General features: G+C 35.8%; 1 protein-coding gene across 5 annotated transcripts in view; it reads right to left on the reverse strand.

Annotated features, from left to right (window-relative positions):
* COL24A1 (collagen type XXIV alpha 1 chain) overlaps window positions 1-15,598 on the reverse strand; it is a 392,145-nt gene that overhangs the window by 29,275 nt on the left and 347,272 nt on the right. For all 5 annotated transcript variants that reach the window (XM_069596518.1, XM_069596489.1, XM_069596509.1 and 2 more), the window contains 6 exons: window positions 14,939-15,046; window positions 13,211-13,318; window positions 13,062-13,115; window positions 12,332-12,394; window positions 9,519-9,572; window positions 4,602-4,637 (listed from right to left, as the gene is read on the reverse strand). In XM_069596518.1, coding sequence (XP_069452619.1) covers window positions 4,602-4,637; window positions 9,519-9,572; window positions 12,332-12,394; window positions 13,062-13,115; window positions 13,211-13,318; window positions 14,939-15,046 — 423 coding nt within the window. The remainder of the gene's footprint in view (window positions 1-4,601; window positions 4,638-9,518; window positions 9,573-12,331; window positions 12,395-13,061; window positions 13,116-13,210; window positions 13,319-14,938; window positions 15,047-15,598) is intronic.

Raw genomic sequence — 15,598 nt, forward strand, 5'->3', positions numbered from 1 at the left:
GAATTAAAAGATTACTTCTATAAAGCTCCTTAAATCATAATGGAATCAAATGAAAAGAGGTGATGAAAAGATATTTAATACCAGTTCATTCAACAATGAAAATAGAATAAACTAAGAATTCTAATGTGCCAATTAACCCTATTTTTCAGCAGCTAATTTTGCTACCTACACTGTGTCACTGTGTCCCCCACTTTGGGACTGAGTTTATATTGTTTCTGAGGAGAACTATGGTAACAACAGGCTTCCCAGGTGGTGCTAGGGGTAAAGAATCTGCCTGCCAGTGCAGGACACGTGGTTCGATCCCTGGGTCGGGAAGAGCCCCTGGAGGAGGACATGGCAGCCCACTCCGGTATTCTTGCCTGGAAAATCCCATGGACAGAGGAGCCTACCAGGCTACAGTCCAGAGGATGGAAAAGAGTGGACATGACTGAAGAGACTTAGCACAGACACATGCATGATAACCCACAGAGCAAAAGATATAAGAAGTATGTTAATTCAGGAAATGTTACTTTAACCAGCTAGACCTGGAAGTACTTATTAACTTTTTAATTTTAGGGAATAGCATTTATTTATTTATCAGTTCATTTCTCAAACGCTATCTACTATGTGGTAGGGTTTATTCTGGACACTGATAACCAGTGTATCAAAGTTCTCTGCTCTCAAGAAGTTCATATTCTAGCAGAGGAGATAGAAAATGAATATTTTCAAATAGCACTAACTGCTATCAATAAAACAAAACAGGAAAATTGTGAAAGAGAATGACCAGGAGTAACAAGGCCACATGGCCATGGAAGGCTTCCCTAAGATGATATTTGAGCACAGACCTGAATAGTGAGATAAGAACCAGGCATTTAAAGAGCAGGTGAAAGAATTCTCTAGATAAAAAGCAAGCATGTTCCAAAGAACAGAGATAAGGTCAGTGGAACTGGTAAGGAGAAAGTGGTGCATCTTGAGCCGGGAGAGGCAAGTAGGGTCTAGTCCATGCAGGGCACTGCAGGCCACAGTGAGGAATTTAGATTTATTCTAGTACAAGGAAGAGTACCAAGGAGGTTTCAAAGAGGGAACTGATATAGTCTGATTTATGCTTCAATGATATCACTCTAACTTCTATGTAGAGAATGTATTATAGTGAAGAAAAGTGGAGGGAGCGGAAAGAAGCCAGGAGTCCATGGGGGACTCTACGGAGATGTGGACAAGGGTGCCAGTGATGAAAATAAACTTGAAATGGATCAAAGATCTCAACGGAAGACCAGAAACTATAAAACTCCTAGAGGAGAACACAGGCAGAACACTCTCCAACAGGATCACAGCAGGATCCTCTGTGACCCACCTCCCAGAATATTGGAAATAAAAGCAAAATTAAACAAACGGGACCTAATTAAACTTAAAAGCTTCTGCACAACAAAGGAAACTGAAAGCAAGGTAAAAAAACAGCCTTCAGAATGGGAGAAAATAATAGCAAATGAAGCAACAAAGAATTAATCTCAAAAATATACAAGCAACTCCTGCAGCTCAATTCCAGAAAAATAAATGATCCAATCAAAACATAGGCCAAAGAATTAAACAGACATTTCTCCAAAGAAGACATACACATGAAAAGATGCTCAACGTCACTCATTATTAGAGAAATGCAAATCAAAACCACAATGAGGTATCATTTCATGCCAGTCAGAATGGCTGCGATCCAAAAGTCTACAAGCAATAAATGCTGGAGAGGGTGTGGAGAAAAGGGAACCCTCTTACACTGTTGGTGGCAATGCAAACTAGTACAGCCACTATGGAGAACAGTGTGGAGATTCCTTAAAAAACTGGAAATAGAACTGCCTTATGACCCAGCAATCCCACTGCTGGGCATACACACCAAGGAAACCAGAATGGAAAGAGACATGTGTACCCCAATGTTCATCGCAGCACTGTTTATAATAGCCAGGAGATGGAAGCAACCTAGATGTCCATCAGCAGATAAATGGATAAGAAAGCTGTGGTACATATACACAATGGAGTATCACTCAGCCATTAAAAAGAATACATTTGAATCAGTTCTAATGAGGTGGATGAAACTGGAGCTTATTATACACAGTGGAGTAAGCCAGAAAGAAAAACACCAATACAGTATACTAACGCATATATATGGAATTTAGAAAGATGGTAACGGTAACCCTGTATGCGAGACAGCAAAAGAGACACAGATGTAGTGAACAGTCTTTTGGACTCTGTGGGAGAGGGAGAGGGTGGGATGATTTGGGTGAATGGCATTGAAACATGTACAATATCATATATGAAATGAAAAAAAAAAGGGTGCCAGTGATGAAGAATGAAGTGGAAGGATTCTAAACAGAAATCTGATCTGACTGGAACTAACATGTGCTGTATGATGGGCTTATTAATTTTCTTTTTGTTAGAATCATAAACTGAGAGCTGGAAGGAGTTTAAAGGTACATATTCTAATTCCCTACTCAGTGCAGGAATACCAGTGCAGGAAACTCAGAGAGAGAATCACTAGACTGCATGTGGCGCACTCACTATTTCACAAAACTCTCTTGTCTTAAAGCAGCTCAATATTATACTGAGCTGAAAGTCACTCCAGCATTCCATTCATTCAGTCAATCTATATCTGTCTTGTGATAATTATGTGCTGGGTATTATGACACATTGGGAATTAGATGGTATCAAATACATTTCATGCTCTCAGGGAACTCACTGTCTCTCAGAGAGCTAAACACAGACATTGAAAATTCAATGAATAAATCATTTAAATTTTATCCTCTAGAGTTACTCATTATACATATTCTTTCTTCCTTTCAAATATTTAAAATTCAAATATTGTATCTCCCCTCATCTGTATTCTAGGGAGGGGAAATGCAATAAGCAGAAAATGAAATAGATATGCAGTATGTCAGGTTTTAAGGCAACAGGTTAAGGAAAGATAAGGAATCTCAGGCAGGTAGAGGCATTGCTGTTTTACATAGGGTTGGTCTGGAAGAGCCTCTCTGAAAAGAGAACATTTAAGTAAGGAACAGTTGCCAGGCATTGCACTAGGTCCTGGGGACTAGCTTTATGTCCATGGGTGGCAACTGGGTGAGGCTAAAATCAGCAAATCTACCTTCAGCAAATTAAACTGCAACCTGAAGATGAGTAGGAACTACAGGGGTAAAGAATTGGGCAAGACAAAGCAGGTGCAAAACTTAGGAAGTGAAGAGAGAGCAAAAAGAACAAGGACAGGGAATGACTGGGCTCCTAGTTACATCACTGATCTGAGAAAATCCTTCTCTGAGTGTGCTTTAATTTTGTCCATGTTCCTCTTTGGGAATGACTGGTATCATTATCTGCTTTATTCTAGATGCCATATCTCTATTAGTGCAATCAGCAATTTCAGGCATAGTCCATTGAATTTGGACTATATATATATATGGTAATCCATCAGAGCCACTGAATTTTTTTGCACATGAAATGCCAATGACAATCATTGTCATAGGTACTCGAGGAGTCCTACTCTTGACAGAGCTTATGCTGTAACCACAGTAATAGGAGAGGATAGATCAGGGAGGTGGTTAGAGACAGGTATGGAAAATGGCCTGTCTCTGTCAAGCCTCCTTGCTTTTTCTTTCTCATTTCCACTGCTCCTGGCATATATAGCTTCACTGTGTACGAACACCCTTGCTTCCTGCTACAGTAACTCTGCTGAGAAAATAGAAGGGACAAATTAAACGCATCTATTTTAATGCCCTTTGAGAATTCTTCAGCTATCTAAAAATCACATAAATTCCATTTTCCAGCAAACTAATATAACTACAGTTTGCTTAGTCTGAGCCCCAAGCATACCCCTATGGCGAAAAGCAAAAAATCTCAGCTGTCACTATATAATCTCATTACCTTATAAGCAAGGCTTTACTGCTCTCTTCCAGTTTATTCCTATGTGCCTTCTGTGCTTGGTTTCAATAGCCCTTACTTCACTCCATGCCTGTCCTCTGTTTATGCCGCTGCTTTAATAAGTTCTGCTGTAAAAGTGGCCCCTTTGCAAAGTATCGTCTTTAACTTGGAAGAACTGACATCCTAGAAAAGTAGGCAACAGTGCCAGCCAAAGTCACCTAGTGTGAAAATGCTGTGTACCTTTTGCTCTCACCGTTGTTTCCAGGTGGCTGAAATGTATTGGGTTGAACAAAAAGTCTGTTTGGGTTTTCCGGTCAGACAGTTATGGAATTCCAGTACAATACAACTAATGAGCTGCTTCTGCTTTGCAGCCCTCTAGGGTTCTGGCTGGGTCTAGTGGCATATATCTAAAGTGACTCAACAGCCCTCCTGTTCTGGCACCAGTGTAGAAAGCTTACACCTCCTCTCCTGATGCGTGACAAGGCATATATTCCATTTCACACAGTGATTTGGAAAGAATGTGACTGGCAGGTTCTTAAACATTAGGGCTTGCCAAGTTTCACTGCAATACACAATACAGGTTAGCTCTACTTCCTGAAAATTAAATTTTATTTTCCCTTCACAAGTATCAGAGAGATAATAATGAAAAAGTCAAAAGAAGTCCTTGCTTTCATGGAGCTGAAAACTTAGTGACAAAGTGATCCTATAACCACATATTTGGATAAACTTACAGTTTCACCTCTAAAGCCTTTTTCACCTCTGGGTCCCTGAAAGACAAAAGAAAATGTTAGTTTATTTTTTATCAAATGTACTTGAGGCTGTATACAGAACATGATAATTAATAGGCTTTTCCTTTTCCCTATCTAGCAAGACTTGTTTAGCTAAATTCACACAAATTCTAGTTTTATTTTCTTATGTTAAGCGAAGCAAAACAAAAACAAATACACTGTATTGATTCATCATATCTGTTTTGCTATTCCTAGTTTTACCTTAAAGTGAGATGTTATGCTACTCATTCATTCAATTAAGTTAAAGCAGCTGGTCTGATAATCAAATGCAAAATAATTTTAAAAGGAAATTAACAAATTAAATTCTTCTAATATCTATTTCCCTCAGCCTTCTAAAACCTCGCTTCCAGAGTGGTTTCCTGCTTCTCTTTTACCCTCTTTATTTAAATCCTCCTTCTGAGCTACATCCTACAGATTTTCAAATGTTGTATATACTTTCATTCAGTTCAAAATATTTTCTAACTTTCTTTGAGACACTTGAGTCCATGAATTGTTTATAAGTGTGAGGCTTAATTTTCAAGTGTTTGGCGCTTTTCCTATTATCTTTCTAGTTTACTAATTCTTAGTTTAATTCCATTATGGCCAGAGAACATACCTTATATGGCTTCTATTCTTTTAAGTGTAATAAAATTTGTTTTATGATCTAAAATATGGTTTATTTCAGTAAATGTTCCATGTGCACATGAGTGCTGTTGCTGGAACTACTGTTATTTCTGTTACTATTTTCATGTTCATCCTTGTGGAAATTGTTATGTATTTTTTTAATTAAAAAATGAAATAATACTATTCATCTTTTCTGTAACATGAATATGCACCCTCAAAATATTAATGCTTTTCTGTATCAACCCACAATTCCCACATAACTATAATGTTTACCAGTAGTACTTTGGCCACCTCATGAGAAGAGTTGACTCATTGGAAAAGACTCTGATGCTGGGAGGGATTGAGGGCAGGAGGAGAAGGGGACGACAGAGGATGAGATGGCTGGATGGCATCACTGACTCAATGGACGTGACTTTGAGTGAACTCCGGGAGTTGGTGATGGACAGGGAGGCCTGGTGTGCTGTGATTCATGGGGTCGCAAAGAGTCAGACACGACTGAGCAACTGAACTGAACTGAACTGAAAACCATATAATAATATTTTAAATAAATTGCCTATTATATATTTCTTTTTCTAATTTTTGTCATGATAGACAACACTGTGATGAATATCCTGGTACTCTTAAAATTTTTTTTTATAAAAATTGTCCTCCAGAAAGTTCGTTTGAAATTGCACTTATACTTGCAATACACAGGAGTGTATTCCTGACACATGCTCTAATGTACTATTACTTTTTGTTAATCCTGCAGGCTAAAAATACCATATCATTATCTAATCACAATTTATATTACTTATTTTGTGTTTCCTATCTTGTATTTAATTCATTTTAAACTAGGTATTAAATTTTAAAGGGGGCTTCTCTAGTGGCTCAGTGGTAAAGAATCAGCTTGCCAAGCAGGTGAACCAGGTTCAGTCCTTGGGTCAAGAAGATCCTCTGGAGAAGGAAATGGCAACAAAACCACTCCAGTATTCTTGCCTGAAGAATTCCACAGATAGAGGAGTCTAGTGGGCTACAGTTCATAGGGTCGCAAAGAGTTGGACATGACTTAGCGACTAAACATGAGCAACTTTAAAAAGCTGATTTTTAAGCTAGCTTTACAGAACTTCTTTTTACACTCTCTCCCACCTCTAATCCAGTATTGACTTGGTATATATCTGTATTTTTTTCTAATCAAATATTGACAAATGTGTTTATATGTGGATGGAGTGATTGGTCATATTTTATAATGCTGATATCATATACTCTTTTATGTATGATACATTTCATGCTAAATAATACATCATGAAACAACAGTCAGCCAAACTAGATATAAATTCTAATAGTTTCATAATATTCCACAAAGTGGCTAGATCACAGTTTACTCAACCATTCTTCTACAGATGAGCATTCATGTTATTTTATACTTTTTTCCCCCCAGTAAAAATGGTGTTGTGGGGAAAACAAACAAACAAACAAACAAACAAAAAAAACCCACCTCTTTGTTAAATTTCCTTAGTGTATTGAGTACTTTTATCTCTATGGGACAAATTCCTCAAAGGGGAACTTCTTGGTCTTCACATATATGTACATTTATTTTAACAAATATCTTTTCATAAAGGCTGTAATTCACATTTCTAACAAAAATACTACTCTCCCTGCAGCCTTTTCTGAGAGGTTAGATGCAATATCTCATTATTACTTCAATTTATGTTTCTCTGACTAAAAGTTAGGAGAGTACCTTTTCAGATAGTTACTGACCTTTTGATTTGTTCATTTCTCTAAGTTTTCTTTTTTATACCAATTTATAAAGCATATATATTAACCCATTATACATTGTTTGCTTTGCAATTACTTTTTCCCAATTGTATTAGTTTTATTTATGGAATCTTTTCCCATACAAAATTTAAAAAATTTAAAGTATTCAAATATGTTTTCTGTTCTTTCATAGTTTTCAGATGAAGTGGCAGAGGTTAAGAAGTTAGATAGCATCACTGACTCGGTGGACATGAGTTTGAGCAAACTCCAGGAGATAGTGAAGGACAGGGAAGCCTGTTGTGCTTCAGTTCATGGGGCCACAAGAGTGGGACACAACTTAGTCTCTGAACAACAAATAAAGGTCTCCTCAATCCTTAAGCTATACTTTAGCTTCCTACTTTTTCTAAGATTTTTAATTGTTTCTTTTCTTTCCTTTTTTAAAAAGTTCATCAGAGATTTTTGAAAAATTGAGTGAAATAGGGTTCCAATTTCTTACAGCAGTAGTAAGACTAAAAGGAACTTTGTCCTCCTTGCCTATCACTGGGGTAGGAATGGGTGTGTGGCTGATCAAAAGACATGAAAAAAAAAAAAAAGGGAGACTTCTAGAAAAGTTTTATTTTTCCCAAGACAGGGATATAATTCACTTTTTCACTTTGGATGATTATATCTAGATGTGATAACTGAGATATTGTGGTCATTTGCCCTAAACCTAATTATGAAGATAACATTTAGGATGGTAGAATACAGATATGGAAATGGTCTCGGATAACAAGATTAAGTCACCAAATACACCAAATCTGAAGCCCTTCCTAACTCTGAGATTCCCATAGTAAGATATGTTTCCTTATTGTTAAAGGTGGTTTGATCCAGGGTTTCTATTACTTGCAGCCCAAATCATACTGATATACCATTTTCCTTATAATTAAATTCCCATGTAGTCTGAGATCTAATTCTGGGCTCTAAACTGCTACAATGATCTATTGTTTATACTAGCACATGGTTTCATTTACAAAGACTTTGAAATAATGTTTTCTTATTTGGAAGAGCAAGTTCCATCCCCCACCACTATTTTTTTCCACAATGTGTTTTGACCATTCTCAAATGCTTATTCTTTCATAATGAGCTTTCCTTATAAGTTTCTTCTGAGAATAGGAAAAATAGAAGATGGAAAAAATTTGATGTGCATGCTGAACATTGTAAGGGCCTTTAAGAACTATCTATAAACAAAACACAGTAAGATATTTTAATTGAGCCACTTCTTTATCATATTTTCCTTGACCAATTAATACTTCACATTTTTGATGGAAGAGAACAATCATTCCATAATCAGAACAGTATGTGTTCCTTAGCTTGCAGAAGAACCACCCACTGAAATATGAGAATTCTCCCACTTACAACGTCCCGCTTAGACTGTATAGATCTGAGTGGTAAATGCTGCAAATCTAGAGAAATAGTGAGTTACACATTTCATTTTTTTAAAAATCAAAAAGCCAATAACTTTGGTGGTGAATTCTTCCCTAAATTTATCAATAAGAATACTGACAATATTTGAAGGATTCTGTTTTATATTTTTAAACTCTGGTCTCTCTATATACCACACTTTCAAATGGTTCAAAATATTGATTCCTTGCAGAGAATGAATATTTCCTTTCCAAGTCTCAATTTTCCTCTTGTATATTTACACTATTTAGTGTTGCAAAACCCTCCCATGACTACCTCAACATTCACTGTCTTATTTTCCTATTTTATTTCATAGCAAGATTCCCTAAGGCAATGGCATATATTAACAGTCTCAATTTCCTCTCCAGACATTGCTTGAATGGAGTAGAAAGAGCACTGCTCTTGAAGTAAGAAATATTATCTATGCTATTCACTACCTGTATCATCTTAAATAACTAAGTGAACCTTCATAAACTTCATCTGTTTACTCCTGTCTTGAATGCAAATAACCATACACGCTCTAAACTCTGCTTAAGAATTTGAGAAAAGTTATTATTACATATTTTTATTTACTTCCTTCCTCAGTGCAAACTGTACTCCATCTTGTACTGCAATTTATCCTCTTAAAATCACTGTTAGCTACTCCTTTCTGGAAACTGACCTTAATCTTGTGCTTTTCTGGGTTTTCTGTTATTTCCACCAACTATTTCTTTCTGTTATAAGAGTGAGTACTTTTAAAGACTCAAATCTTGGCTGTCTATCTTTTCTTATGCTCTCTCTTTCAGAAAATAAATTCTTTTTATTGCTTTCCTGATTATGATGCTCAACCCCTCCTCCCCTACCCAGTTCTATTTTCCTTTCTCAATTAGTTTTAAGTGCCTACCTCACTATATGTATCTTCTTCATTACATTTGATCTCTAAATTCTCAGGAAGAACTTTCTAGATGAAAATGTACATTTTTGCCCTTGCTTCTCAAATACCCAGAGTGATTCCTTGTGGATTACTCTAGAATAGGGTTAAATTAAAGGGGGAAAAAAAAGAAAATGGGGAAAAAAAAAAGACCTTTATTGCAACGAACTTACAGTTCTACCTGTTGGACCTATTATACCTTCTCTGCCAAAGGGGCCAGTGTTTCCCTGTTGAGATAAAAAAAAAGAAAAGAAAACAAGTCAGTTTCATTGCCAGTATTTCAGAAAAATTCTAGAAAATGTCTTGCACAATAGCAAAATTGTCCATGTCCACATAATTCCAGTTTTTATTACAAAATCTTATGGTGTTAGCAGAAATCATAGTAATTTTGATCTGATTAAATTCTGTATATTATTATAATTTTCCATGAGGAGAATTAACCTATAATTTCTAACAAACTGGTAAATCAGTATTACAATTTTTATTTGGTGATAGTTTCAATGATGCCATTTTATATGTATGTCATTGCATAACAAATGCAATTACTTTAAGAAAAAGAGTACAGAGGGTCATGTATATAATTTTAAATAAATTTATTTACAGATGTTGAAGGAGCAACTGTTTGAGTGGAACTGACAGAAATTATGGGAAAGGACCATAGGGCATCCTTATGCCCAATTAAACTTCTGATTCCTTCGTCAGAAATAAGAATGCCTAATTCACAGGGCCATTGTAAGAATTAAATGTGAAGAACAAGTTTGAAAGTGTAAGCTGCTACTGGATTATGAAGATAACTTTGAATAAGCTGTATGTCTAGTTAATTCCTCCCAAAGATGGAGCCTATCATTTCTTAATGAATACAAAATACTTACTTTAGCTATTTTCCCTCAACCCCTATTCCCACTCCCACTGGCTGCAAATTTCAGTGTTTCTAGCTCCACTTGACCTGGAATATATAAATGTGAATATCTAACAGGCTTTCTCTTTGTCCATCTCTTTTTCCTGCCAAGGTATAGAAAATACTGTCAATGGAGGTAATTATAATGCTATGCAGTCTACTGATAAAAAACTTTAACACTACTTTGGCTTAGAATGACAGAAATTATCTGATACTCTAAAAAGTAAATGTAATGAAATCACATTTAAAATGTAATCACATCACATTTAAACATTTATCACATTTAAGTGATAATTTTACAAGATGGTACACAAATCTCAAAGATTTACAATCAAGAGGCTTGATTTCTTAACCTAATCAAATATATCCTCGATACTGGCTAATTACTGAAAAAAAAAAGTAAAGGTTTAATCTAATAAATTTGACCATGATCTATCTGAAACAATGATTTAGTTTTTAAAAATTCAGAGGTATACGTAAACTCTAGAAAGAGTAGAGCAAAGAGCAAAATACTGTTTATTTTTATCTAAATGTGTTCAAAAGATGAGGTGCTATGGTATTAACCACCTAAACGTAACTTTGAAATGGATAAGAATTAATCTAGATTTCCTACCTTAATTTAACCACCAAATATTGGTTATTGAGCAAGAACTAGGCACTAGGTCACTTAATATTCATTCTACTTTCCAATCATGCAACTAGCAAGCAACCTCTAAAATATTATTCAGTCAATCAGATGTGGATTCAAATAATGACTCCTTTACATACTAGCCATATATGGCTTTCAGCGAATTACCTTGTGGAGATTTAGTTTCCTTATCAGAAAAGTAGAGATAATAGCTTCTCTCATGGGATTTTTATAAGGAATAAACGATATAAGGACATAAACTGAATATCAGTATTTTGTACATAATAGTTTTTTGCTAAATATTAATCTAGCAAGGCTTTTCACTTGTCTCTATAATGACTTAATAAAGGAATATTTACAATTATAATTTACTTGTGAGCTAGTTACCAAACTTTATTATTTTAGAGCTGACAAAATTTCTGGAGCTGCAAAGCAGTATAGGCTTAGATCCTGGCTTACAGAGACACAGTGCTTAGGACAGAGGCTAGGCAAGCAGCCAACTTCTCTTTGACAATATCAATAAAATATTTAATTACCTGAGAACTTATTTGCACCTGGAGAAATGTTGAGAGGGGTCTGTAAATAAACATTTCCCATGACAACACTGCTCTTTGTATTATGGAAAACAATTTATTGGAACAGTTAGGGAAGGGGTGTAGGGTTTCTAAAAATTGACTTTTCATTTAATATTTGTAAAAGACAGTGTTTTTCAGTTGTTAAGTTCTTCAAGATTCAGTCCTCCTATGTCTGAACTGCTCACCTTCCTCTTCTCAACTCTCCCCACTGCTGCTTTAGCAGCTGCTATTAGTCATAGAGGGGTTTCCCTGGTGGCTCAGACAGTAAAGAAGCCTCCTGCATTAGTCATAGAGGAGCTACTACTACATTGAAACCAGTGCTTCATTTTTTTTTTTCACCTTTCTTTCTCTATAGTTTTATAGATCATCTCATCAGTTAGGAGAGTGTGGTTAATAAAAACAAAACTAAGAAAGCAAGCAAACAAAACAATAACCAATAACTGCTGGTGACTTATCTATGCTATTAATATTTATGTTCTTTACAGGTTACAGTTTCAGGCTCTAAACAGCTAACTGGAGTTCTTCTGAGCCCTGATCTTTCCAACTCTTTAATTAATTCCTCATCACTCTCTAGGGATACCCACCCCTGAGCAGAGCGATTGGGAACCATTCTTCAAAGTGTTGTCTGAGGAATTCAGGTCACAGACAAGTCTCCTCCAGGTGGTACATGAGGGTGGTCTCTAGTTCCTGGTCATATTAATGCTTATAACATGAAATCACTTTATGTTTTTGTTTCTGGTATAAGTTAATAAATACATTATCCAGTAGTCATATTAATTCCTTTTTTTATTTTTATTTTTTTAAAGTAAGAACCAAGAAGCATGGGTGGTCTGTAATGAGTAAAGAAACACAATATATGGGAAGGCAGAATGACTTCATATTTACCCTCTGTCCAACAGGGCCTTTAGGACCTGATATTCCAACAATGCCAGCATCTCCATCGGGACCCTAGAAGCATGATTTTTAAAAAAGCCAAAATATGAACATTTTACACTTGAAATAACCTTGTACCAATCTATTAAGAACTGGCCCTTAAAAAATGGAACATGATAGTTAATGATGTACAGGCTGAAGTATTTTGGAGGAATTGTCCTGAGGTCTACAACTGACTTTGAAATACATCAAAACTGGATTGAGATAGAGGGAGATAGGAATAGTTGGTTGGATGGTTACATAATAAAGTGAGTAAAATGTTATTGTAGAATCTAGGTAATAGGTATATGCATGTTAACTCATTCTCTTAACTTTATGGTATGTTTGAAAATCTCCATAGTAAAATGTTTGGGAAAACAGAATCAGAAGATACAGAAGCAAATTATTCAATAAAACTGCTAGGAAAATATATAGTTACATAAGTTTTAAAATTAACATTCAGAACTCAATTATATAATTCTATACCAACTGAAATTTTGCCAATTAAAAAAAACAGAAGCTCAAGTCAGAGATTAAATATTGGTATTTCAACACCTTTTCTTTTTTCTAGATAACTCGCTGCTGCTGCTGCTGCTAAGTCGCTTCAGTCGTGTCTGACTCTGTGTGACCCCACAGACGGCAGCCCACCAGGCTCCCCCATGCCTGGGATTCTCAGAGACCAGTAGAAAATATGTAAACATACTTTGGGACCTGGGAATCCTTGGAAACCCGTCAAACCTTGGATACCATGTTCTCCCTGTAGTGTGAATAGAAATGATTATCATTATTGTATGATGGTGGCCTGGTATGTAGAATAAGAAGTGCTCAGTGAATTTCTGAGTTGGCACCTACAGGTTCCCCTTTCATGCCAGACTCTCCACATGGTCCTTGATCACCTTGTGCTCCTTGGTGACCTCTTTTACCTGGAATTCCGGGTTGACCAGGTAGCCCTTGTTCACCCTATGGACAAAAAAAAAAAAAAAGAAAGGTAATCTTGACTTTAGAACTTTAAAACATATTATTTTAAAACGAAACCTAAATTCTGGCCCATCCTCAGTCGTAGTACAAAGCACTGGGGAAGTCAAAATCTGCATGATCATTCTCCCCACCAATATTCTCCACATACATAATATTTGATTACAATGAACAAGAAACGTGGCAGTAGGGAAAGAGAATTCCAGAGATTGTGGTCATGACTACTGAAAAAGGAGGGGAGAGGGGGGCCTGCAAATGTGGGAGGAGGATAGTGGGGCTACAGAGAGGGTGTGGTATGTGTGGGGGTGTTTGTGTTTTATTTGAATGGAAATTATTTTGCTGTGTTTTCTTTACCATACAGAGATGATTCAGCTGATACCACAAACAGAGCAGAATCTCTTGAAATGTGAACCCTGGTTTTTGCCATGATTATTTTTTTCAATTCCATCATTAAGAAATTTCCATTATCTGTTTCCCAAGATTCCTTTGATACCAAGCCTCTTTATCTCATAAGAGTTCCTTTTAAAGATATAATTATTGTTATTTTGTTTTTAAAAGTCAAGTATTTTTAAATATATTTTTATTTTGTTTTTGAAATGAGTTGCAATAGCTTTTACAATTTCTAAAAATAAGCTTAGAAATCATGTTCAGTTTGTAGATAAGGTAATGAAAAATGATGCTTGGTAAACTCTGACTAAAGCTTTCAGATTAGCAAATTATCCTTCACTGTCTTGAGATAAAGATATAGCTTTGGGACTTGACAAATTGGATCCTTTTTTTTTTTTTTTTCCCAGATTCACACAAAAGAGGTAAGGATATTATTTCTTTTTTCAATTTTAGCATTTGCTCAGCTATCTTTTTTTAGTAGAAAGGGATATTCATGGTATAAACATTAACAGGCTCAAATTGTAAACAATAAGTTGCTGAGTCATCATTTTCAGAATACCTCAAAATTCTTTAGATGTTAAGTCTTGAAAATCAAATTAAGAGATAATAATGACGAGGGTGCCAATGTCTTAATCCTGGTCTTTTATGAAACTGCATTAGATATTGGTCTAATCTCTTGGTTGTCTGGGTCAAATCTACAATACACTGAGATATTTCTAAGAGAGGTTTTGTAGGGAAAGCCTATTAACATGTGACAACACTCCTTGCAATGAAGATTAATGCAAGACAGTTACTACCACTTTGACTTTAAGAAATAATCTGTGCGCTTATCATATTTGTTAATTACTTGGTTAGGTTCAGACTTAGTGGAATAGGAAGTATACCTGAGAAAGTATGTAACTGGAAGTAAATACAATTTTTCTGTTTTGGAGGAGAAGATAGATGACAGAAAAGGAAGGAGAGATAAAATGAGTAAAATAGCATTTTTATAGTGTATCACTAATCCTGGGTTAATAAGTTGTTCCAGCAAATTATATGCACTGTGGCTATCATGGGAGATGGCTATGTCAAGGCTATGCACTCTTCTTTTTTCCTCATGTGTTTCTTATTATTGGCCAAATTTAATTACAAGCTGTCACTCTTACCATCCTGTGATCTAGTCAATAACTCAGGGCCAGGAAAGATGCTGGTCATCCATCTGAACAAACATGCAAGTACCTTTGGGCCTTGAACTCCTGGGCTTCCTGGTGGGCCTGACGAACCCTTTGCTCCTTGAGGACCTAGAGATCCAGTCAGTCCTGTTCTTCCCGGGCTGCCTCTGATGCCCTAAAAAACAGATAAGAAATGAGGACTGGGGTAGTTCTTAGGATATCCATCCAGAGACTCAATAAGTAAGGGAAGGGTTGGTGTGCTGAAAGGCTGCTATTGATACACTGCCTAGGTTTGGGAGTTACCCTGGGCTTCTTTCACAAATAAATGAAATGCTTAAATGATGTTTTGGCTTACCTGAAATCTCTAATTATAGTTAATGTAATGGTCTTGGGTTTTTAAAATAAAAATACCTAGGCAGTACAAAGTCCACCAGTATCTCCTGACTAAAGAGCCGAGATATGAAGCATGTTTGTTGTATTCTAACTTTTTGTATTATACTCTGGTGTGCATGACAAATCTAATAACTGATTAATGTATCCTTAAGAAGGATTTTCTACTTATTGTGGTCATTATTTCTCAATATATACAAATACCAAATCACTATATTGTACACTTGAAACTTATATAACATTATATTAACATTTCATTAAAAAATAATATTCTTTTTCAATCACATGATTCCAGAAAATTTGCTTCAAATAGCTTAATTAGAAATAAAGTTAGGTA

This window comes from Ovis canadensis, chromosome 1, assembly GCF_042477335.2.
Source record: "Ovis canadensis isolate MfBH-ARS-UI-01 breed Bighorn chromosome 1, ARS-UI_OviCan_v2, whole genome shotgun sequence".
Taxonomy (NCBI): domain Eukaryota; kingdom Metazoa; phylum Chordata; class Mammalia; order Artiodactyla; family Bovidae; genus Ovis; species Ovis canadensis.